Genomic DNA, 24766 nt, shown 5'->3' with positions numbered 1-24766 from the left:
AAATCCTTTCTTCCCAAAGCCCCCTTCTGCCTAGGCATGTCAGTCATTGCATGCAACAAAAACACATTCAGCAAAAATATGTGCATGTCTCATAGAATGAGGGTCAGTACACCCCACCCTACAGAGTATCCCACTTCCACAGTAACATTTTGTGCACACACATACACTGCACAAAAGTACTTACATCTGCTACCCTATAGTCAGGAGAACTTGCCGATTACATTTGGGGGGAAAATATATGGGGCTGAACTAATTAAGTAACTATGCAAAAAATAATGGAAATAATGTTTTCCTACTTCTCCTTGTGTAATGCTCATACAATAATAATACACTTATTACACCATGACTACATAATGGAGAGATTATCATGTCAAAACACTAGTAAATTCAGTTGTGTAGAATGTGGATAAAGTCACTCTATGTGAAATGAGCACATTCACAAAACATATAAATTGGTTTGGTCATGAAGAAAGCCATCCAGCCATGACAAGGTATAAAGACAATAAAAACTAACAAAAAAGGCGATTTAAAAAAAAACCTTCTAGTTTTCAAGTGATGAATCCCACTCTTGGCCATTTTAAAATACTCAATTGTATAGTTCATTCTGAACTGGATATGCTGAAGTAATAGTGAGTGCAAAGGAAAAATCACTTCCCACTGAGGATTACCAAGTGTGATTACTTCTTGACTGGTCAGATGCTATAAGCAAGAGGAGTAAATGAATCTGCTGCGGGTCCTAAAACTGTGCGTCCTTATTCGGTAGTACATAAAATCTACCCATATATATGGTCATATATATGGGTACTTGAAAATTTGTCTTTTTTAATGTGTGTTCTAAATTTGTTGTTGACATTTCCTGGATAATACTAGTGGTATCCATATATAATTTGAATAAGGAAATATATTCTGCAGCATTCTAATAGTGCAAATTAAATTAGACTTCTCTCTATGAACACCATACCATTTTTTGCCAAACATCTCTGTATACCAGAATTTATCAAATTTGACTCCCAAGTACTGCCCACAGCATTCAGCATTTCCCATTGTGGGAACAGTAAATTCTGTAAAACAGCTCATAAAATATAACTGCAATCTGTAAATTTACCAGGAGCAGCCTGATCTGGTGAAGTGGGTGGTGTTAGCGGCATCCTGCATGGGCTGGGGTCTTTTGTAACAGCTGTGTTCTGCTGTCCACTTGTGTTACTCTGCCCAGTGTTCGCCGTGTTGGGTGGAACAGGCAAGTCACTATGAGCTATGAGAACAAAAGCTGAAGGGTACACCATTCGAACACCACCTGAGTAAAAAAATAAAATTAAAAAAAAATAATAATAAAAAAAAAAAATGGTGCTGAAACAAATACAAAATTTCCTGAGGCAATAGTTATATGCTACTTGTCTTTAACACCAATCTTCCAAGTGCATGAAAGAACTAACTAACCTGTGTACAGACACATTGTATCTAAATTTCTGAACTATCCAAACTCCTTGGAAGCAGTTTGTTATTTTCTAACTGTAGTACAATGCAATTTTCTGAGCCCTGTGAACTCTGGAGGACTAAAGAGACCTTGTAACGTTTGTTGTCAATGGTTACTGGATTGCTGGTGGAAACTGGTGGGTCGGCTACTGCACCTTACTCAATGGGTAGCCTTCATCACTTCACTCTTCCGTTTGACAACTATCTGAAGGCTTTCCAATACCTTTAGCACTAAATAGCCAGCTGCGACTGTAAAGTAACTGTGGGTGCCCTAGAGAATGAATAGTATTAACCACCATAATTTCTAAAAAAGTGAAATCACATATGGCGGTTTTTAGAAAGAGCCTAAAATAACGGTTTCACCAGTATCCAAGCCTTTTTCAAATAAACTCCAGGCAAATTGTTTTATTTAAAAAAAAGCAAAAAAAAAAAAAACAAACAAAAAAAAAAACACGTTTGCCCATGGTCTGAACTGAAGAAGAGCATCAAACTATGTTTCTTTTTAATGCTACCCATTTGTCTGGTTGCTATCAACAGGCTATATCAATCAGCTGCTCACTTTGTAGATACGCCCTTCAACCTATGATCATCCAGTGAGTTTGTTTCTTCACAAAACTTTACTATCTGATATCACTGAACCTCTGGCCTCAGACAAAGCTCCTTACCCACGATTACTTCCACTGCTGCAGGAAAATCATCGTCATAAAGCATTTCCTGATCTTCCCGTGCTTCCTTCCTAGCAGACAGCACAGTAGGGTAGAAGGGACGCCATTCCTCTAGTAACTTACGGGTGGTGGGGTCAGAAGTTTTGTAGGCATGGCCAGTAAGTGTGCCACTCAACCCGTATGGGCTCAGAATTACTGGTGAACAGAAAGCAAGATATTTAGTGACAATGACTGAAATAACGACAGGTATTTTATACTGTGTGTGTTTACACAAGCATAAATAGCCAAGTTCAATATTAACCAATGATGATGTATGGAAAATACAAACCATTTCATCAATGAAGACATTTTACTTTATATGTGCTTCTTGTGTACATTATACAATCAATAATGGTATAATGTGTGTGCTGTGATGCATACCTTGGCATGGTGTGTGGGAGGTCTGAGCCAGGTGGAGATGTTGCTGGTTGATGAGATACACTGGCTGGTGCTGGGCAATTTCCACACTTGTGCAAACACTGCTTTCTCCATGGAGAAAAAAGGTAAAGGCGCAGGAGAGGTTCTCGCTGTGGACAAAGACAAGGGACACCATTACCGAGATACCCGGTCACTATTGCTAAGCACCTGTTCTCACTTCAGACTTCTTCTAATGTTTATGCTCCAAGCATCCCTAGTAGAATCATCTGAAGAGGATGAAGAAATAAATGGACAGGAGAGGAGACCGCTGTCCTGGAGAAATAATGCTACACTCCTCCACATAGATATACAGCAGTACACTGGAATATGAAAGGAGAAGTCTCCCATGAGGAAACTATACAACTCTGTATAAAGCAATGTCCAAAAATAATGGCTAATTGTTGACATGGGTAGAATTATTAATAATGAATAGAAAAATAAGTTGTTTGTTAACCAGCAATAATACATTTGTACAGCTTCAACTTCAGATAGGAGAACACATTGTAAGACACCTGTTTTCTTTATTTTGCAAGAGGCACGTTTTACTGGAAATACACTATTTTAATGCAATGATATCTTCAAATTATTTACAGCTTCAACTAACTTAATAAGAAAATTGAGCTGGTCTATGTAAGTTCTTAAACATGCTTTATGTAGCCCCAGGGAGATCTGGCTATTCCAGCAAGGGCATGTGAGAAGACATACTGTAGCTGGGGGTTAGATTGGCTGGAATAATCAGAGTCACTCTCTGCATGCAGGGAGATAGATGGGAGGGGGGAATCTGTCCTAATGACATCATGCTAGGAACTTGTAGACTTAAACCATGTTGCCATAGCAACAGCTAATGTCTCCATATCAGCCTGTGCATAATTACAAGACAGAGGAAGACAACATAACACATGCGCACGGACACAGACACAATGAGAACATATTCCTATTTCTAGACCAATCAGATGATAGACGGGAGAGGGCTCTGCACAGCTCAATGGAAATTGATGAAGCTACACAAAACTCTGCATTGCACACTACTAGCAACACACATACCAGAAATAAAACACATTTACAAGCACAACAGAACATTATATATTCTCTGTTAAGTACCTTATAAATTTACCTGTCTCATCGACATACTTTTAATGCATGAAAGATCAAACACTGCCCTTGATGGAACATTAACCTTTATCTTCTAACACATCATTATCATATTTTTAACCCACATGTTCTCTATTAAAAAATAAAATTGCAGCAGCTGACTAGCGCTTTTTTATTTGCCATGCCTCAATTTACTTTTGTATCCACTTTTATCAAGAAGTCACACACACAAGACAACAGCATTTACCATACACACAGAGTTATACAGAATTCTCTACTACATAGGAATTCATGCGGAAGTGTAATCTAAGGACAAGTTACCTTTTTGACATAGATTTTTCCTCCCTCTCACAGGGCTTCACAAACCATTTTCCAATTCGCACAAAACTTTTATCCAGCAAACATCTAGAATGGAAAATAAATGTTCTGTTCATTTACGGCATAGAACTCATTTGAAATGAGAAAGACAATAGAGCTCTTTTCTAAGGTGAGCATATACACAACCTTATAGTTTTTATGCACTTTAACATGCTTGAAGCACATTCATTACCACGTGCCAAAGCTTCCCTGCAGCATAGAGTACTCCCATGGAATGCTATTTTATTTTATTGTGGTTGGGCGAGGACCATAGGCACAGGTTGACGGCATCCAACTTCCCAACGTATCCTCCAATCTGTGCAATTGCCAGAATTCTCTGGAGACACTGGAGCATGAGTGGCAAGCTTAAGCTATGCTCACTAAAGACATGAAATCTGACACTTGTGTCTATTATGTAGCAAATGTGACTTCCTACATTCATAACTTACATTGTGGTGCACTATACTTTTTTTCCTTGTTTGTGCAACGTGTTCATTTACAGATGCAAAAGGCGGGAACAGCTCTATAGCATCTACATTTTCATGTTATTCTCAAAATGAATGAAATGAAAGAGAATCTACAAAGTTATGAATGAATCCTAAGAGCATTACTGTGGTGATTGTACCACAGCACGATTAAGTAATTGCCAGGCATGTTGTAACCAAATGTGCTACAGTTAAAGTATAAAGTCAATCACTTGATGGTAATCTGTAACTCCTATCGTATTATGTATAATTAACATGAACAATTACATATTTCTAATCTGCTAGGCTCCATTTGATTCTCGGCTCACACGCAGCTATTCTTACCTTTCCAAGAGGTTATGAATGGCCTTGAAGAGTAGTGTCCGACACTCGTATGATAGGCCATTTTCCCATAGCCCCTCTTCCTGCACTGCAAACAGAAGACAGAAAATAAAAGTTTAGAGGAAGAAATGAGGACAAATTAAAGCTCCACATCACTGCATTGCAGATATGTGAAAAATATGCAACATTTAAAACAGGTTTAATGCATGCAGCAAACAGTTTTACAGTTCCATCACAAAACATTTCAGTATAATAAAAAAAGTGAGCTTTGGTGCCCTATTCTGTTTTCTGCCTGGAAAACATAACTCTAGTTCACTATTTTATATATCAGTGAAGGGGTAGACAGAGGGAAAAAAAAGGAGAAGGGGAGGAGGGGAGGAGGGGTCAAATTGATATATTGAATTTTAATGACTTGCCTTGTTTAAATTCCTCCTAAAAGTTCATCTTTCTTTTACATGTCATTGTTTACATCTACACTGGAGTGTTCGCAATACTTGCAGCAAAGTGTTATACAGTTACATCAAATAGCTTGACTTCCTCTTTATGACTAATATATAAAATAACTGGAGCGTTTGTACTTAGAGCTTGGTGGCCATGTTTGTTTCTTATACATATTCTTCCACAGCAAATGTTTCTCTAACTAATGAGGAGTTTACAGACTTACCATGCACCATACTTGCCAACTTTAAAAAAATCTCCAAGTGGCAAGTGGGCTGGCAGGTTGGGGCGTGAATTGCTACGTTTTGGCCACAAAATGCTGCAATCATGTCGCGGGGCAAAAATTACTTAGTTCATGTAACTACCCAAAATTCAGGAGTCTCCCAAAAATTCAAGGAGAGTAGACAAGTTGCAATGCAGAAGGGCACAGTGTGGGCTGGTTCAATCACACACAGGTCAGGTACAGTGATGTTACAGTAAATCAATTGCTAGCAGAATTAGCTTTCTGATTTGTATCAGGTCTAAACTGTCCTAAACATGTGGGAGGCAAAGCAGATGACTGTTCTGGACTGGGGAAGGTAATACTTTTATTTTTGCAAATTAAGAAAATCAGGTTAGAACTGCATTTTATATCATGGTTTATATCTGAAAATTTCAATTCTGGGGTTTAGTGGTCATTTAAAACAGGTAGTAATATGCTGTTATCATTCGGAATTCTTTGATAACTCCAATAATCGCTTTTGCCCATTCATAGTCCCTGCACATGTTGAATGCCAATATAGCTACAATATTGGAGCATTCACATTGCATTGTAGTTTAATGCATATTAAGCAGACAGAAAAGGTTATCATACGAATGTAATATCCCTGAGACAACTGCATTTTACAAGTATTAATGTGGTCTGACCAAATGTAACAAGCCAGCAATCAGTTTCCCAATGTAAACAGAATAATATTACTCCAAACCTAGCAGGATAATTGTTTAAGCAATGATAGATACATACTATAATTATAGGTTTAGGAAAATGTGCCATAAATGCAGATATTGACATCAGTAAATATAACATAAATAAAGATAATCACTGTTTAAATTTGCAGCAATGCATAAAATTTTTCAGTTAGGAAATGTCTAAATAAATACCTAGATATAACCTAGATATAAAATAAAGTTTTTGTTTTATAGACATAGTTGTCCTTTAAGTGTGAGTGAATTTATGTTGATTTTCTGTGACAACTGCCATGCAACCAGTAACTGAGATCTACTACCAATCTTTGCTTCAATACACAGTCACAAGTCTGCAGTCATTTAGTCATGTGTATACTGGGCAAAGCAAAAGGGTCAGGCTTCATAATAGTAGTAAAACAGCAACCAAAATTGCAAGCGGCACAGTAAGAAAGATAAAGAAACATGTTAAATGATGAAGAGAGAAGAAAACAGAAGAGATGGCACCCCTGAGATATATGTAGGGCAGAGAACGCAAAAACAAACTGCATAAGGCAACAAGAAAGGAGCAGCTAATGAATACATAAAGGAAAGGGGGGGGGGGGGGGGAGAGGAGAAAAGACCAATCCCAGAGAATTTGAGGTGTTAACATATGCTGCAGTGAGTCACTATGTGTCATATAAGGCTCCTTCTTCCTGGAAATAGCCTGGAACAAGTATTTGTGCACAGCTATTTTTTGCATCTCTAACTTTATTAAGAGATAGGTAGGAATGTCAAAATTTCTAACAATTTATTTTCAAAGTAGCAAGTAAACTTTGGTGTCTCAAATTACACACACACACACATCCACACACATCACACCTTGTAGTGGAACACAAAGGTTCCATGATTTGGACTAAAAAGTGTAGAACATAAATCTGTCACCGATGGTCTCAAATTGTATTCAAACTGTATATAGCATACACACTAAGGGGGTGAATTAAATTCAGCCCAAGTTACTTTACGCATCTTTCATTTGCATCTAAAGATAGGAGAGCTATTCAACTGTGGGACCCTGAATTGTATTGCCCCCTTTTACTTTTTCGTTACTTTTTTCGACTATCTGAGTTAAAGAGAATGGACCAGCACAGACACATTTTCTGATAACGGTTTGCATGGCCTCAATTTCAAACATTATCTGCAGTGTTAATGCTCAGTGTAGTACACTTTTTCTCTGTAGGTGCTCATTAAGTACATCATCATCATCATCAACATTTATTTATATAGTGCCATCAAATTCCGCAACGCTTTACAACTGGGGACAAACCCAGTAATAAATACTGGTTAATACGGACAAAGAGATGAGAAGGTCCTACTTGCAAGCTTACAATCTATGAGACAATGGGAGTCAGATACATGGAGTTTAAGTCTACATACTGAATTTCGGTCCAGCCAGATTGCAAAGGAAAAAAAGAGATTAGTTAGCTATATGATCCAGTCATACATCAGTTACACTATGCTGCAGGGAGACTTTCAGAACTACATCAAGCGCCGTTAAAACTGAAGACTATAGTACAAGGGTTTGTCTACACTTTTAACAGTCACTGTTTCTCAACAGCCATGTGTTTGAGTCCTTAACGTCACAATGCATCTAGAAGAGGGGTGGAAAAAATTCCAGGGGCACTGTCAAAACAAGAATTGTACTTGTCATTTTCAAATAAGCCAGAAAAGAGATACAGATATAAGTCTACAGAAACGGTTCCTAGAAGTTAGGAACAGTAATAAGGTGATGTCTGCTTAATCTCCCAGGGAGGCAGTTAGCCACGAGTATTTTCTAGCTCCTATATCATTAGTTCTTCAACAATCATCATTGTACAAATTAAGTAACCCTCTTAGGTCAGACGTATATTTTTCCAACTTTATAATTTCAAACAATTTTCTCTTTCTCCATAGTACTTAATAATAATTATGTTTTATATATGAAGGTTTGGCACTCATAGCCTTTAGGTTCAAAGTACAAAAAGAAAGGCTAGATAAATCAATAACTGTCATTTGAGGTTAGCATAAGAATAAATACAAGGGCGTTTTTAATCTGCTTGTGAAGCATTTTCTTTCAGAAGATGGAAGAGACACTAGCACACCAGGAATCATTGCTTCCTATGAGAAAAATACTGTCTGTGCTTCTTGACATAATACACAACGCATGTGGACATTAAAGAGTGTGTGTGTGTGTGTGTGTGTGTGTGTGTGTGTGTGTGTGTGTGTGTGTGTGTGTGTGTGTGATATAGATATATATATATATATATATATATATATATATATATATATATATATATATATATATTTATTTATTTTTTTGTTTATTTATTTATTATATATACATATACACACATACCCCCCAAAAAATGGGATAGGCAAACACATATTATCAGATCTATAACATGTCATCCTTGCTCTGCTGGTAGTAGTGAACCAGTTAAATTGGGTGGCAGTGCTCCATTCCCAGCACTGCTATGTTTTATGTGTGTCTCTCCAACCAATTGGTGAGAAACTGCTGCAGCACATGTTACCTCCACAACAGAGCAGGGAGCTGCTAATGGGGGACTTGGATCTGTGCCTGGCATCATCACTCACAGATGCAAGGGGGAGGGAAGTACAGGGAGAGAGAAAGGCAGAGAGGCAAAAGAATAAAAGACTGATCGCACAGAAAGAAGGAAAGAAAGGGTAGAAAAGGAAACATGGAAAAGGGAAAATAAGGCTTATGATGAGGATACAAGCAAAGCTTGGTCATTCCTTTTTGCAGTGTCAGGAACACCACCATGACCTTCGTGCAATTCAGAATCATTCAATCCAATACTTTCTTCCTGTACTCAGAATGCATGATCTTTGCCTGGTTTAGCCAACTCAAATGTTACCATAATTTGTTAGATTATATGTTGTTTTAAAGGTATGACATTTTAAAATAAATGTGTTAGTGGTATTAGCTGCTTAGATGTTATCACTTATATTATAATGTATGTAATATGTGCACACATTCTGTAGCACTGTACATATAACTGTACACATTTATGGCAGCGTGTAGGCCTATTTATTGGTTATTTCCACTAGGCTTTCTTTGTGCACCCATTGCTGTTATGCATTTATATCAAAGTAGGTGTGAATAGAATACTAGAGGTAGAAATTATTCCTATTTCTGCTATGCATTTGTTGCATTCAGAAAAGGTATATGGCTAGCGCTGGGAAAGTGCTGGGATCATGGGTTTGATTGTGTCCAAAAAATAGCACAACTCGGATTCTACTAAATGTGTACAGACCCAACGAGCCTCCTTCCAGTACAAAATGCCCTGCTCCCGAACTTCGTACTTCATTCAGCAAGTTAACGGTAAAAGTAAATGAATTTGTTCATGAGAATAGTATAGTGTGTGTATATATATATATATATATATATATATATATATATATATATATGCCTAGTGGCGTGTGTTAGTGTGTGTGTGGAAAAAACTATTTTCTCAGAAAGGGCTCATCCAATTGACCTGAAATTTGGTATACTGACATTATTTGACAAAAAAATTATAATAGTGAAGTCAGTTAACTTCCATCATCCCCCCTTCCCCCCGTGGGAGGGGTAGTAAAGGCTAAATTTACCAGTTGAGGGCTCAAACTCTTGACCGTGTGGGTATTTATTTACCAGAGCCTGTGTTTGGTCATGGACAATTGTATGTCGCATTTTCACGAGTACGGAGAAGCAGTGATGTGAAAGTGCAGGTTATGAATACTGCCCTTCAAGGAAGACTGATTGAGCACAGCGATAAGGTGTTTAGCAGAAACGTTGTGTATCGAGAGGTTTTAGAACAGTAAGACGATGGAGATTAAGGATGTGGCGATGAAGATGAAGGATGAGGTGATGGAGAAGAATGATGAGGTGGTGACATGTGGACAAAACCACGTTAAGAAAGGGCGCTTTCCGTCGGGAAGTAACGCTCTTCCCCTGAGGAGGCGTGGCCTAGCCCCAAATGCATGACAAGAACCTTTTAAACACCTTATGTAGCTTGATTTGACTAGAATGCATGAGTATCATGCATGGGTTAACGTGTGTGTGTGTGTGTGTGTGTGTGTATGTATGTGTATCTATATATATATATATATATATATATATATATATATATATATATATATATCTATCTATCTATCTATATATATCTATCTATCTATCACTACAATCAACTATCAAACATATTAATTCATTGGAAATTGGGAGTCCAATAGTGTACAAGTGAAACTGTTTCCAGTTATTTCAAAGTCAATACACCCGTCTGGCAGTGGTCAAACAGTTGTCTAGTGCAGTGGTTCCCAAACTGTGCACCTAGGCTCCCTGGGGTGCCTTGGAGATCTCACAGGGGTGCCTCGGCCAGGGGTAAGCAAGGTGGGGGACTACTTGGTAATTATTTTGGCTTAGGGGTGCCTTGAAAAAATTTGAGACCCTAAGGGTGCCTTGAACTGAAAAAGTTTGGAATCCACTGGTCTAGTGTATTTTCGAGCTTCCTCGTGACAATCAAATATAATTTAACGCAAATCTGAGAAAACATTATTGAAAAAAACAGTGAGCGGAAGGATATGATATTTCAAAAACGTTTGCAAAACACAGTGGATCAGTGTGAAGCTCATAATCAAGAGATGTAAAGACCATCGACTGTAATTTATTTTATTTTTATTTCTAATGGCTTTGTCTGCCATCACAAGTATGAAAAAATTAAACAGAGTTTGAACCACTCTCCTATCTCATGACTCAGCAAGAACTCAGCTCCTACATCACCTGTGCCTCATTGCTCTCCATTCAACACTTCCACCCACTCCCCCACACGGCTCATCACATCATTAATCCATACTATCCAGACATCTAGGAATAAACTACATCTACTACAGCCTCACTCTGTACTACTTCTCTGATAGCACAAGAGATTGCAACTAGGCAATTCTCTTAATTCCCTCAATTTTTGCTATTTTACTCATAATCACAATTTTTGCCAAATTATTTTTCTTACTCGCCTTTCATGGCATTATCTTTAGTACTAAATCATCCTTCACCCATACTGCAATACACCCCTTAGTACACATTGCCCCTTCATTACTACTTACCTCTAGAGAACACTCATGAACTCTTTTCCCATTTAAATTCAATAATTTTAAACAGCCTCACCCTGTTGCCAGAAACTAAAAGGACACACATCTTACACTCATCTTTCTTCCTCCCTGCTTCTATTAGCTGGTTTTATATTACCTAATCCAGGCCCCCCTCACACCACAACCCACACCCTCCGGCAAACCTCAAATGCATCACCTGTCTCCCCTCTCTTCCAAAGGCCTTTAAAATGTGCCCTTTGGAATGCACGCTGCTTGCAACAAACTTACTTCCATACACGACCTCTTCCTCTTAAACAACCTCAACCTTATGGCAATAACTGAAACATGGCTCACGCAATCACACACTTCTTTACCTGCAGCCCTTTCACATGGTGATCTCCATTTCACCCACACTCCCAGACCTGGAAGCAGACAAGGAGGTGGGGTTGGACTATTTCTCTCCCCACAGTGCACGTTCACAGTTCTACTAAATGTCCCATCACTCACGTTTACATCTTTTGAAGTACATACTGTTAGATGACAGCAACAGGCATAGATAATGGATTTAAAATCCTATCACCCCCCTGGACCACACCAACAATTTCCTGAACACTTCTTTGCATGGCTTCCTCACTTATCTTCCGACATCCCCACCATCATGAGTGATTTCAACATCCCTATTGCTAATCCACGTTCCAATGCTGCTTACAAACTACTCTTTCTAACCTACTCACTTGATCTCTCCCAGTGGACTGAATCCACTACTCATCAGGATGGCCACTGTCTTGATCTTGTTTTCTCTAGATTATGCTCTGTTTCTGATTTCCTTAACACTCCTTTCACCCTCTCGGATCGTCACGTTATTAGTAAGGGTGTGCACCGGCCACTTTTGGTGTTTTGGGTTTTGGGTTCTGATTAGCTTGAGGTTTTGGGTTCTGATTTGTTTTGCCAAAACACCTCAGGAAAGGTTTTGGTTCTGATTTTGGGTTCTGATTTTTTTTTTAAAAAAAAAAAAAAAAAAGCATAAAAAGTGCTAAAATCCATATTTTGTTTTTTTTTCTTTCACTCCTACACTATTATTAACCTCAATAACATTCATTTCCATTAATTTCCAGTCTATTCTGAACACCTCACACCTCACAATATTGTTTTTAGTCCAAAAGGTTGCACCGAGGTAGCTGGATGTCTAAGCTAAGCGATACAAGTGAGCGGCACAAACACGTGGCCCATCGTAGGTGGCTGTGTAGGCTTGAGTGGGCTTTTGCTGCTCCTGCATCCTCTGCAGCATATAGAGGGTGGAGTTCAAGCGCGTCACTACCTCTTGTTTTAGTTGATGGCAGGGCAGGTTCATGCTTTTTTGATGTAGCAGGAACAGTGAACGTAGTTTAATATCTGATACTAATATTTCTGGACTGCCTATTGAAGTTGAATCTCGACGGGATTTGGTACCGGGGACACAATACCTCCGTCTAAATCCCACTCCACTGATGGCGGACACCGGACGCACGTCTAACACCAATATAGCTGTTACAGCCGCAGTTATCCGCTTTGCAATAGGGTGACTACTGTCGTACTTTGTGCTCATGGCAAATGACTGTTGGACGGTCAACTGTTTGGTGAAAGACGTAGCGTTCTTGCGACTTCCCCTCTGGAAAGATGACCGACTACCAGCAGCAACAGCAGTAGTAGGCATACCGCTGCAGGATTCCTCGGATGAATCCCGGATTGAAGAGGACTCTGTCTGGCTGGTGACATGGCCTGCAGGACTATATCTGATGGAGATCGTGGAGGAAGTTGACGAGGAGGGTGTTGGTGGTGTGTATCCAACAGGACCAAGGGATTTAGGTGTCCCTGGACTGCTGACGGTCCTAGCCACAGGTCCTGAACTAAACACTGAATTATGAAGGTTCTTCAGGTGACGTATAAGGGAGGATGTCCCTAGGTGGCCAAGATCCTTACCCCTGCTTATTTAATCTTTACATAGGCTACATATGGCCATACATTTGTTTTCCGGATTGGGATAAAAATAACTCCAGACCGAAGAAGTGGATTTTTTGGTCTTCTGACCAGGCATGACGATGGGCTTTTTCATCCCATGGACAACAACTGTTACCCGCCCCTGGTGCCTCATTTAAGATAACCACATCAGCATCCTCCTCGTCAAGTTCCTCCTCAGCGCCAGCTACATCAATATCCTCCTCCCGGTGTACAACATTCACACCTTCATTAGCCAAATCTGTAACTGGACTGTGGGTGATCCTTCCAGCATATGCAGAGGGCATGCTGCAAATGGTGGTAGGAGCCACCTCTTCCCGTACAGTGATGGGAAGGTCAGGCTTCGCAACCACCAACACCCTTGGTCTCGCCTTGGGAATTTGTGATGCCATCTCTTTAGGAGGCAGAGTTGTTTGCTGTGTTGTTGATGGCAGCTTAAGTCTCTTAAATTTTTTAGAGGGGGGGCGGAGGAGGAGGGCTTAGATCCTTGGGTGAAGCTGAACCACTAGTCATGAACACGGGCCAGGGCCTAAGCCGTTCCTTGCCACTCCGTGTCGTAAATGGCATATTGGCAAGTTTACGTTTCTCCTCAGATGATTTGAATTTTCTTTTTTTACTAATTGTAGTGAACTTTGGCTTTTTGGAATTTGCATGCCCTCTACTAGGAGATTGGGCATCGCCCTTGGCAGATGACGTTGATGGCATTTCATCGTCTATGTCATGACTAGTGGCAGCAGCTTCAGCATTAGGAGGAAGTGGGTCTTGATCTTTCCCTACTTTTACCTCCAAATTTTTGGAGGACTGCAGAAACATTGAACGTAGTAATATAGATTGCAGTACCTATTTTTTGGGACTGCAGAAACATTGAACGTAGTAATATAGATTGCAGTACTGCAAGAACAGTGAACGTAGGTAAATTTAGCAGTACTAATAATTCTGGACTGCAAGAACAGTGAACGTAGGTATTGCAGTACTAATATTTCAGGACTGCAATAATATATTGCTCTAGAATTTTTTTATACTTTTTAAATTATTTTTTAATATTTTTTTTTTTTAATTATTTTTAACTTTTTTTTTTAGGATTTTTTAAAAATTATAAAATTACTATGGACTTAGCTCAACAAAGCACAGGACTAAAGCACCACTGGACTCAGCAGGACAGAGCACAGGACAAAAGCACCACTGGACTAATCACGCAGGAGCACCACTAGGACAGAGCACTGGACACAAGCATAAAGCACCACTGGACTCAGCAAGGTCAGAGCACTGGACACAAGCATAAAGCACCACTGGACTAATCACGCAGGAGCACCACTACCCTACAACCTCCCTCTTCCCTGATGTCAGGCGAAAAGAAGATGGCGGCCGCAAGCTGAGAATTTATGACATCCGAGTCTCGCGAGATCCGACGCGAGACTTGGATGTCATAGCCTCGTTTCTGATCTTTTTGCTGGGCGGAAGTACCCGAACAGTGCTCGGATCCCGTCGGATCCGCACTATTCGGGTGGGCTCGGATTAGCGGAATTCGAGCCCGCTCATCCTTAGTTATTAGCTACTCGCTCAACCCCAGTTCTTTACCCTCCACGATGTCAAACTCTTCCAAGCCGTCTCGTACCCGCAGGAATATTAACTGTATTGATTTTCAACAGTTTTCCAACCCTCTTCAATACCTTCTCTCCACAATTTCTACATTTTCCTCCTCTGATAGGGTTTGGTGAAAATAGGGTTTTGCCCTAACAACTGGCCTTGATCAAGTGGCTCTGGCGATTCTTCAGACTTCGTTGTTAACCGTGGCACACTAAAGTAACACGAAATCTACAAAAACTTTCCGGTAATGCAGAACATTACTGGTGTAAATCTTGTACCTCTAATGAATTCATCACATATACTGCTATCTACCACTATTATCAAAATGCTCTGGACATTGAAAAAGAAGCAAACATACTTCCAATCTCTGATCTATGCTCAGGCTTCTAACCCCAAATGCCATTTTTAACACATTTAAATATCTTCTAAACCCTCCTACCCCAAACCCTCAGACTACCATCAGTGCCCAGGATCTTGCTTCCTATTTCAAGGACAAAATAGAGAAGATCAGACTTGAAATGGTATCATCTCCATCGACAAGCAATTCAGCACAATTCCATTGTAGCACCCTCTGACACTCTTTTCATTTAATCCCACAAATGAAGATGAAGTTTCTACTCTTCTTATCTTCCTACTCTACCTCCAGTCCTCTTGATCCCATACCCTCACAAATTGGTAGGTTCCTGTCCCCTGTGCTAATTCCACCTCTAACTAAAATCAGTAATTTCTCTCTCTCTCTCTCTCTACTGGTATCTTTCTATCCACCCAAAAACAGAAGCTTCCTGCCTGACATTTCTATTTCTGCTGATAACATGACCATAAATCCCACCCCACAAGCTCGCTGCCTTGGTGTGATCCTTGACTCACAACGATCCTTTGTTCCCCACATAGACTCTATATCTAAATCATGTTACAAACATCTAAAAAACAACATTTCTAGAATACGCACATATCTCATACAAGACACTGCAAAGACCTGAATTCATGCACTCATCATCTCTCGCATCAACTATTGTAATTCCCTCACTACTGGTCTTCCCAAAATCATACTCCTACAATATATTTTGCACGCAGCGGCTAGATTGATTTTCCTTGCAAATCGTTTTACATCTGCTGAGCAACTGTCAGTCTCTACATTGGTTGCCTGCAAGGAATCCAATCTAAAATTCTTCTACTAACATACAAGACCATCAACAAAATTGCACAGACAAACATTTCCTCACTTGTCTCTATATCTCCCAACTCACACCTGCACAAGATCTGCGTCTCTCTTCCAGTCTCATCACATCCTCCCATTCCCGGCTACAGGACTTTTTTCGGGGCTGTACTCACTTTGTAAAATTCCCGCCCTCGCACCACAAGACTTTTCTCTAGTCTTCAAACAAGCTTATGATATTTCTCAACCACCATCTTAATCTCCCTATTAACACCCTCTACATAGCTAACACAAGACAACAACCCTCTGACCAATATTGCTGTGTGACTGATCATAATGCCCACTAAATACTTTTTACCTTTGCATTCTAGCTGGACCAACAAGCAAAATGATGTAGCACATGCCCTTGTGTATCAAACTCCCTTTGTCCCATAGATTGTAAGCTTGCGAGCAGGGCCTTCTTACCTCTACGTATGTATGTTGTATTACCCAGAATTGGTTTTATTACTGTCTGTTCCCAATTGTAAAGCGCCACGGAATTTGCTGGTGCTATATAAATAAATGACGATGATGATAATTTATCTAGAACAAGTCATCCTCCAAACTTAAGCATGCATGTAAAAAAAGCATGTTAGTGAAGCCACCACAAGGGGCTGATTGTAATCAATGTTCCCACTGACATGAACAGTCCAGTAAAGAAATATTTAAAATATTAAATTAATAAGAAATCTGCCTTGAAGGATTCCATTAACAATCTGTGGGATTTTTTTTCTAACAAATTAAACAGTTTAGGGGCTTTAATTTAAAAAATAAATATATAATTAAAAAATAAATTTGTCCTGGCGTAGCTCAATAAAAGCCCAGATGTCAATCACATTGAGAACCTTTGGAATAATTGATGTTCACCAACGCTACCTGATGGGTCTTGACAAGCATGCAAAGAAGGATATGGAAAAAATGCTGTACCCAGATGTTTAAAGTATATAAAGACGTTCCCAAGGATCAGAGATGCAACACCAGCTAATGGTGCTTCTATCACATATCAAAATTACGTTATAAACGCTCTTTATTTGTAATGTTTTGTGCTGATTGGTTGTAATAATTCTCAAAGATATCCGTTTTGAACCCAAAATGTGAGAATATAAAGCCTGAAAAAGGCCAAGAAAGGTGGATCTATTTTACAGTCACTGTATAATAAAAAAACGTTGCATTACTTCAATGAATGTAAAATGGCTGTAATTTTCAAAAAATGTATTGAAGTTTTTGGTAGAAAATTATGCAAAACACAGCAGAAGCAAGTCAGCTTGGGGGGAAAAGGGGGACAAAAAAGGAAAGTGACAGCATATAAAAGATTTTATTAACGCAAAGCCTACAAGAGAGAGCAACAGGGTAAAAGACGTTCTACTAAAAAGATGAACAATTACACACTGGACAAAGAACAAATGAAAAGGAAAGGTAAAATAATGGAAAGAAAAGAAAAGCGCAAGAACATGAAGGCTGGAGAGAATATAGAAGTCTCGGGGAAGTCTGCCTGCTACAGAGGGAGCAGTTTAGTATTCTGGAGGTCACTGGCAGGCACAGTGCTCCTTCTGGGAGCCACAATAAGGCAATGTGCTGCAACACATCTCACCAGCTGCCAGCAATCAGAGTGTCATTTAATGGGACATTTTACCATACCAACGTCCTTAATGATGCATATTCACAAAGAGAGCTCTATTAAAAGATACAGATCAGGTATTTTGCATGGTTTTTCTTCAGTATTTTAAAGCTACTCCTATGTCTGATAAATGGCCTGGTCAACTGTTCTCCCTTATGTGATGAATGACTTGTACAAATCGTATATTTATGAAATTCAAGGGGTTATGCTGCAGTTCATTAGATATGGCCCTACTGCCACTTCTCCCTTACTTCTGACGAGGGGGGGTGAGATTTCACTTGAACTCAGCAGAGAAACCGCTTTGCAGCTCACACACTATTCATTAAAGAGAAAAAAACCAAAAACAAATCTAAAAAGAATATTTTCTATTTCAATCAGCAACATTTTATGATTAAAAAAGAAAAAGTGAAAGATGACCTAAATTACACACACAGTGCGCAGTCTCCCTATCAAGAAGCCACTAGCTTTTAAGAAGACAATTTAATGACAAAAACAGCATGCAGCTAATGCAACTTTTTAACAATAAAATAACAGCAAAATATTACATGAACCATGACCAGTATTGTGACTGGAAAATTCTGAGAGGTATTGGATAAGCCATTCAGTTTGGCAAGTGCTTGGAGATCTGTGATATGGGAACAGAGCACACAAAACAAGTAATAACCACACTTTTTTTTTTTAATTCATTCAATGCATTGTTTCACTTTTGGTATTTATCCTCTAAGCTGCAGGTGCGTCTGGTGTGGTTGTACTGAGTTCACTATTCAAGTTTGATTTAGAAAACTGCTCAAAACACAAAGTACCACATATGTGATCCCCCTCTAAAAAAAAAGTTACCTATGCTGACTTACGCTGCTGATGTAGAATCTCTAAGTAACCTATTTTCTAGTATTTACTAACCACAAATGCACATCTGCAAAAGCAGCAACAGAAAAGAGATTTCACAGCTGCTTGTGGTCTCATGGGAAGAAAGTATGGTTGCACAAGTCATTTCACCTGCATGGAGTGTGTCATATTTTGTCTGCCCTTCAGTTATGTACCTTACACACTACACATGCAATTCCCAATACTGTGAATGGATACCATAAAGAGCGTGGCACAGGAACCATCAGATGAAACTGCAGAATTTAGATGTGCTTCAGTGTGGTTAAAGTCACATATTACATTTAAAAACATTATTTTACCTGCAACACATTTTGTTGCCACAGACTCTGAATTTGAAATTGTAAATTAGTACTAAAACCTAAAGTGTTGAAAACATCAAAGCAAAATAAATATTCTGAAACATTTCCACAAATTACTAAATTTGAAAGACTTAAATGTATTAAAAAGTATTTATATCCTGTGTAATTGTAAGCTCAAAATTGACGCATGAACCACACAATGGGCCTGATCAATTAAGGGAAGTAAAGCCAAAGAAACTGAGTAACTTTGCACCTTAGCAAAACCATGATTAATTGGAGGGGGAGGCAAATTTAAAATGTGAGGACAGATTTATATTTGGGGTAATGCATGTCCTAGATCAACTTTGAATTTCAGTGTACAAATAAAGCTATCGAGAATTTGTGTGCTACATGAAAGAACAGCCAGTGTTTATCTTATGTGCAAATTAATAATCTAATATGCGCCACCTGCATTGTAACATAGTTTTGCAATTATTATTTTTTTGCCTTACTTTCCTTAATGAATCAGGCCCAATGTGTTCATTGCATTCAACGTCGTAAGAAATTAGTGTTTTAGCGGTGGGCAATATTTTTGTAAATATAAATGGACCTTTGTCTGTGGGTTTGTACATCACGGTAGAATAAAATAAACATTCAAAAATAAGTCAGAGATGGGATTAGAGACACGCAAATGTGAACCGTACAAGACCTTCTAGAGCCCATGAAAGGCATTAATCATCCCTTGAAACTCTGTGTTGCCGGACAAGAGCAGCACTTATCAAGACACTAGCGAAAGGCCGACTGTGCCGATAAACGGGCTTGCAGAAGTCTGTGGCTATGATAGAGAATAATGACCATGTATATTATCTTTTAAGCCACGAGATTCTTGAATTGTGACAAAAAGTAATGTCTGAATTTTTTTTCAAGGCACTGTTATGTAGCTGTCCCATTTACAGATCATGTACTGTATAGTGGGATGTAGCAATACCCAATTTAGTCTAGGTACACACTACAGATTTTTCCGACCAGTGTGGAACTTCAGTAAAATTGTTGCAGATAACAATCCGTCTGCTGTTTCATGTGTACACACTTTACCTTCTGGTCGTGCTTTTCATCTGGTCAAAGAGCAGCGAAGTAAGTAATTCCTATCACTGACTATAGCATACGAAATAAACTTGACTTCTCCAGAATTTCATTATAAATTTCGTTAGCTTCTGTGATTCTGAATAGAAATATTCAGCCTCAGAACGGACAGATGAATTATTCTACCTACAGCACTCTCTACATTTAACATAGACACACTGACAGGTTCCTATTCGGTCTCTTGGCCGACAATCGTGCGAGTGCACACACACTGCAAGAGCGGAAGGCAGTTGGAATGAGATTTTTAAACAGAACAAGCAATCAAATGAAAAAACAATTGGTACTTTGGAACGACTCTCATTCGTTGTGTAAGTATACACACTAATGCAATATCGGGCCAAACGGACGTTTCTCTGGCATTTCACCCGATAATTGGCTGAGAAACCTGTAGCATGTACCTAGCCTTAGTTACTCTGTTATCTCAGGTCATCAAGTCCTAAGTTTTCTAGGTATTTAGGACACTTTTTATGATAAATACGACAGAAAAAAATATCTACAGAGAAAGGCACAAAACAAACTAAACAAAAATCTAGAGCACAAATCAAAAAACAAGAAATAAAAAGGTTACTAAATATGAGGGCTGGAACACGACAAATCCAATTAAGGAGAAGTACCATGAACTAAAAATATTAATGGTCATACAAATGATATTGTTCCGTAGCTTCAAATAACACTCACAGTATACAGATCTGGATCTGTATATACAATACCTAAGCAAAGTGTAATAGTAGGTGTGTATTTGAAGAAAATATATAAATACAATTACAAGTTATAAAAAGTGTATCACTTTTAAAATAAATTGTATAAAATATTAACCCTTTAAAGGGTTTTTCTACTTATTAACTATATTTGACTTAATTCCCCCACCATTTGTTCTGCAGAGCAGGGTACCAGCCCTTCAGCAGTATTCAGGTCTCTTCAAAAGTAACTGAATGGATCTCATAAATGAACGTACAAAAAAAAAAAAAAAAAAACAAATTGCCGTATACTACAGTCCATAAGGTGTAATTTCCTATGTATTTCACGTAGTATGATGGTAAAAAAAATGAACGAAAACAAATAGTGTGAACACACTTATTGTCATTCTAAGAGCAGAAGTGACTATGGTGTTCGGATCCTATAGTGGAAAAGAATGATAATGGTCACAATTTTTATTCTTTTTAAAACAAACTGTACTACCATTGTTGTGTGTGGCCCTGTCCTATTCACCCAAAATCATTCAGCTGTATGTGAACAACTAGCTATGTGCAATTGGTCCTTCATGTGCGGCACCAAACTGTCATAAATGCAGTTAGTGACTAACTTGTGGCAAGTATAAAGTCTTCTTTTAACATATGACAAAACCCGACAGTTTATTGGTAAAAGAAACATGACATGTCAATCACTAACATTAACTGTACTATAAATTATAAGATCTGCATACTTGTGGACTTATTGCCAATAGAGTAGTGATGATTTTCACAGTAGTTGTCTGGCAGGAGATAAATGGAAGTGTTTCCTTGCCATTTTTCACTGACCGAGTAAAATTGCCTGGTCATAATCCACTATGATTGTTCTATAGCCAGCTCAGGAGAACAGTTGACAATGTAATGACATTTATCACAGGTGATGGTTATTTATGTGCTTGTACTACTACTGGTTTTTATCCTTTCTTACTAGCGTCTATATGATTATTCTTTAACACTAACAATTATGCAAACAATGAAACAGCCTTACAGAAGAGTATTGACCTAAACAGCAGTACCACATTGGAATTCAGGGTGAGTTATAACCATCAGCTGTAGTGCCAAAGTCTATGAAATGTTACAGACATTACTTATTGCATGAATTTATTATAAGAAGAAAAAAAAAAGCAACACTTGTCTGCATGTGGGAATCATTTAAATATATTTTGTAACCATAGCAATCTCTGTCTATGTTTAGACAGAGACAGGGCTACAGCCTAACTCAGAGAGACACACAGAGAGAGAAGCAGAGGCAGTCGGGCAGCCAGAGATAGAGACGCAGAGGCAGTCGGGCAGCCATAGAGAGAGACACAGACCCAGGCAGCCAGCCAGCGATAGGGGTAGGGGGGTGGGTTTGTCGGGTTTTGACACATTATGGCATATATACCATGTTTTTGTTAGTTAATGAAATAGCGATATGGTGGAATTCAGTGAGGAACTAAACAAGCTGATCTTATTTCATAGACACATGTAGCACACAAAGTGCAGCAAAAATGCCCAAACGTTTCAGTTCAGCGAGCAGGCCTTTTTTCCATCGCATGAATTAAAATAAATCATGCTCATTTCAAACTTGGTTTCACACAAACAAAAAATTATATAAATCATAACACCCTGAGCAGCATGGTGGCACAGTGGTTCGCATTGGCGAACTGGGACTAGTGGTCTAAGTCTGACCTTTCCACTACTATTATTCTTGGGGCTTTCAACATCCCTGCTGGATCACCTAATGCTACAGCTACAGTAAATTGCCCATCTTTGTAGCATCTCCAATTCTGTCTTCCCCCTCCTCCTCGCTCCCATTTCTTACCTGTCCTGCCTTAGAGCTGCCTCAAAGCTGTAGTCTCTCTTTACAACTCTTAACTTTCCAATGCCCTTGATACTGCTGACCCAGCCGCCCCACTTCATCTCTGTCAATCTAAACTCCAACCCTGGCACTCCACTCTTACTCACTAAAGGCAAAAGTGCTCCCCGGATGTCACAGTGCTTCCTCAAACTTAACATTTCCAAATTCCAGATCATCATCTTTCTTCCTGGCAACGTTCCTACACTTCACTCACTGTTGATAACATCACTCTCTCCTGTCACGCAAGCCTCATCCCTTGGAGTCACTCAGCTTCACTCCTTACATCCATTCACCCAATCAAGTCCCACCGCCTCTTCCTCAGCAACAGTACTAAAATCCACACAATTGTCTCTCAGGAAGCAAGCAAAAGCCTGGTCCTTTCGCTCAAATTCTTCTCTTGACTACTGCAACCTCCTTCTCACTGAAATTCATAACTCCCAGCTTTAATCCATTGACAATGCTGCGGCTAGGCTTATCTTCCTCTCCCAACACTTCTCTCCCGGCCACTCTGCTGTGCCTCAGATCTACGCCCCCCCCCCCCCCGTCCCCGTCCTATTCACCCAAAATCATTCAGCTGTATGTGAACAACTAGCTACGTGCAATTGGTCCTTCATGTGCGGCACCAAACTGTCATAAATGCAGTTAGTGACTAACTTGTGGCAAGTATAAAGTCTTCTTTTAACATATGACAAAACCCGACAGTTTATTGGTAAAAGAAACATGACTTGTCAATCACTAACATTAACTGTACTATAAATTATAAGATCTGCATACTTGTGGACTTATTGCCAATAGAGTAGTGATGATTTTCACAGTAGTTGTCTGGCAGGAGATAAATGGAAGTGTTTCCTTGCCATTTTTCACTGACAGAGTAAAATTGCCTGGTCATAATCCACTATGATTGTTCTATAGCCAGCTCAGGAGAACAGTTGACAATGTAATGACATTTATCACAGGTGATGGTTATTTATGTGCTTGTACTACTACTGGTTTTTATCCTTTCCTACTAGCGTCTATATGATTATTCTTTAACACTAACAATTATGCAAACAATGAAACAGCCTTACAGAAGAGTATTGACCTAAACAGCAGTACCACATTGGAATTCAGGGTGAGTTATAACCATCAGCTGTAGTGCCAAAGTCTATGAAATGTTACAGACATTACTTATTGCATGAATTTATTATAAGAAGAAAAAAAAAAGCCCCCCCCCCCCCCCGACAATCCTCCGTTCGCCCCTGCAGAATTGCACACATTAACCTAAGACACATCTACAAAGCTAACGTGCTCCATAACTGCTGTTGTATACCCTCTTGTGTACCTTACAATATTGTTTGAACAGAGCACAGACTGCATTCATGAAAATGAAGAGCTATGCATACGCAGCAACAAAGCCCCATATATATGAACATGCTTTCCATTTACATATGAGAATGTATTTAACAGGACTCATCCGTGCTTTATAAAAGCAATGAGAATATACTAACACACCAGCCTACAATAAATTCACAACCCCGAGAAGCAATCATGCTAAGAAAATGCAGATCTCAACATATGATTGAGTGCAGTGATGTGTAAATCTTGTGAGAGAATGTTTCAGCCTACTATAAACCGTTGTATGGGTATACGACAGGTTGTTTTGGATAACTCTACAGTCAATAGGTTAATTTCTTTAAGAGACATGGTCCACTTGTGACATGTAACCCTTATATACTGTGCACTGACGGTTTTGCCACATCATTTCCCAAATATAATTAGACTTAAGTTTCAGTGTGATAACTTGGTGCTGAGGCTTCAACATTGAATTGCAATTTTTAAATGAGGCAATATAACGTGGAGGGTGTAGGACTCAATAGTATGCTCTGTTGTGCAACACTGTGCACACTGAACCCCACTTTGCAGTTGATGTTTTCCTGTGGGGGCCCCACCCTACAAAGCAGAAGTGGCCCCTAACTAATTTCATTATAAAAAAACATATGAGAGTCAAGTAATGTATTTGGGGGTATAATTGTCCCAAAGTTGTCTTGTCCTTTAAGAGTTAAAATTATGTAAACAAGTTACCTTTCTACAAAAACAATTACTTCATACCACACCACTAACTTCATTGGACCATCCACCTGCCACTTAACTTACTCTTGAAATTACATGCTGTATTGTGAGGAGAC

At 39.0% G+C, this 24766-nt stretch overlaps 1 protein-coding gene across 2 annotated transcripts in view; it reads right to left on the bottom strand.

Moving 5' to 3' along the window:
* Window positions 1-24766, bottom strand: part of MED13L (mediator complex subunit 13L) — a 144342-nt gene that overhangs the window by 76960 nt on the left and 42616 nt on the right. For both annotated transcript variants that reach the window (XM_075213842.1, XM_075213848.1), the window contains exons 3-7: window positions 4853-4937; window positions 4008-4091; window positions 2559-2704; window positions 2139-2333; window positions 1106-1294 (exon numbers count right to left, since the gene is read on the bottom strand). In XM_075213842.1, coding sequence (XP_075069943.1) covers window positions 1106-1294; window positions 2139-2333; window positions 2559-2704; window positions 4008-4091; window positions 4853-4937 — 699 coding nt within the window. The remainder of the gene's footprint in view (window positions 1-1105; window positions 1295-2138; window positions 2334-2558; window positions 2705-4007; window positions 4092-4852; window positions 4938-24766) is intronic.

The sequence above is a fragment of the Mixophyes fleayi genome, chromosome 1 (assembly GCF_038048845.1).
Source record: "Mixophyes fleayi isolate aMixFle1 chromosome 1, aMixFle1.hap1, whole genome shotgun sequence".
NCBI lineage: Eukaryota > Metazoa > Chordata > Amphibia > Anura > Limnodynastidae > Mixophyes > Mixophyes fleayi.
Note: the sequence above shows the minus strand (reverse complement) of the source record. Positions and strands in the feature narration are given on the sequence as shown.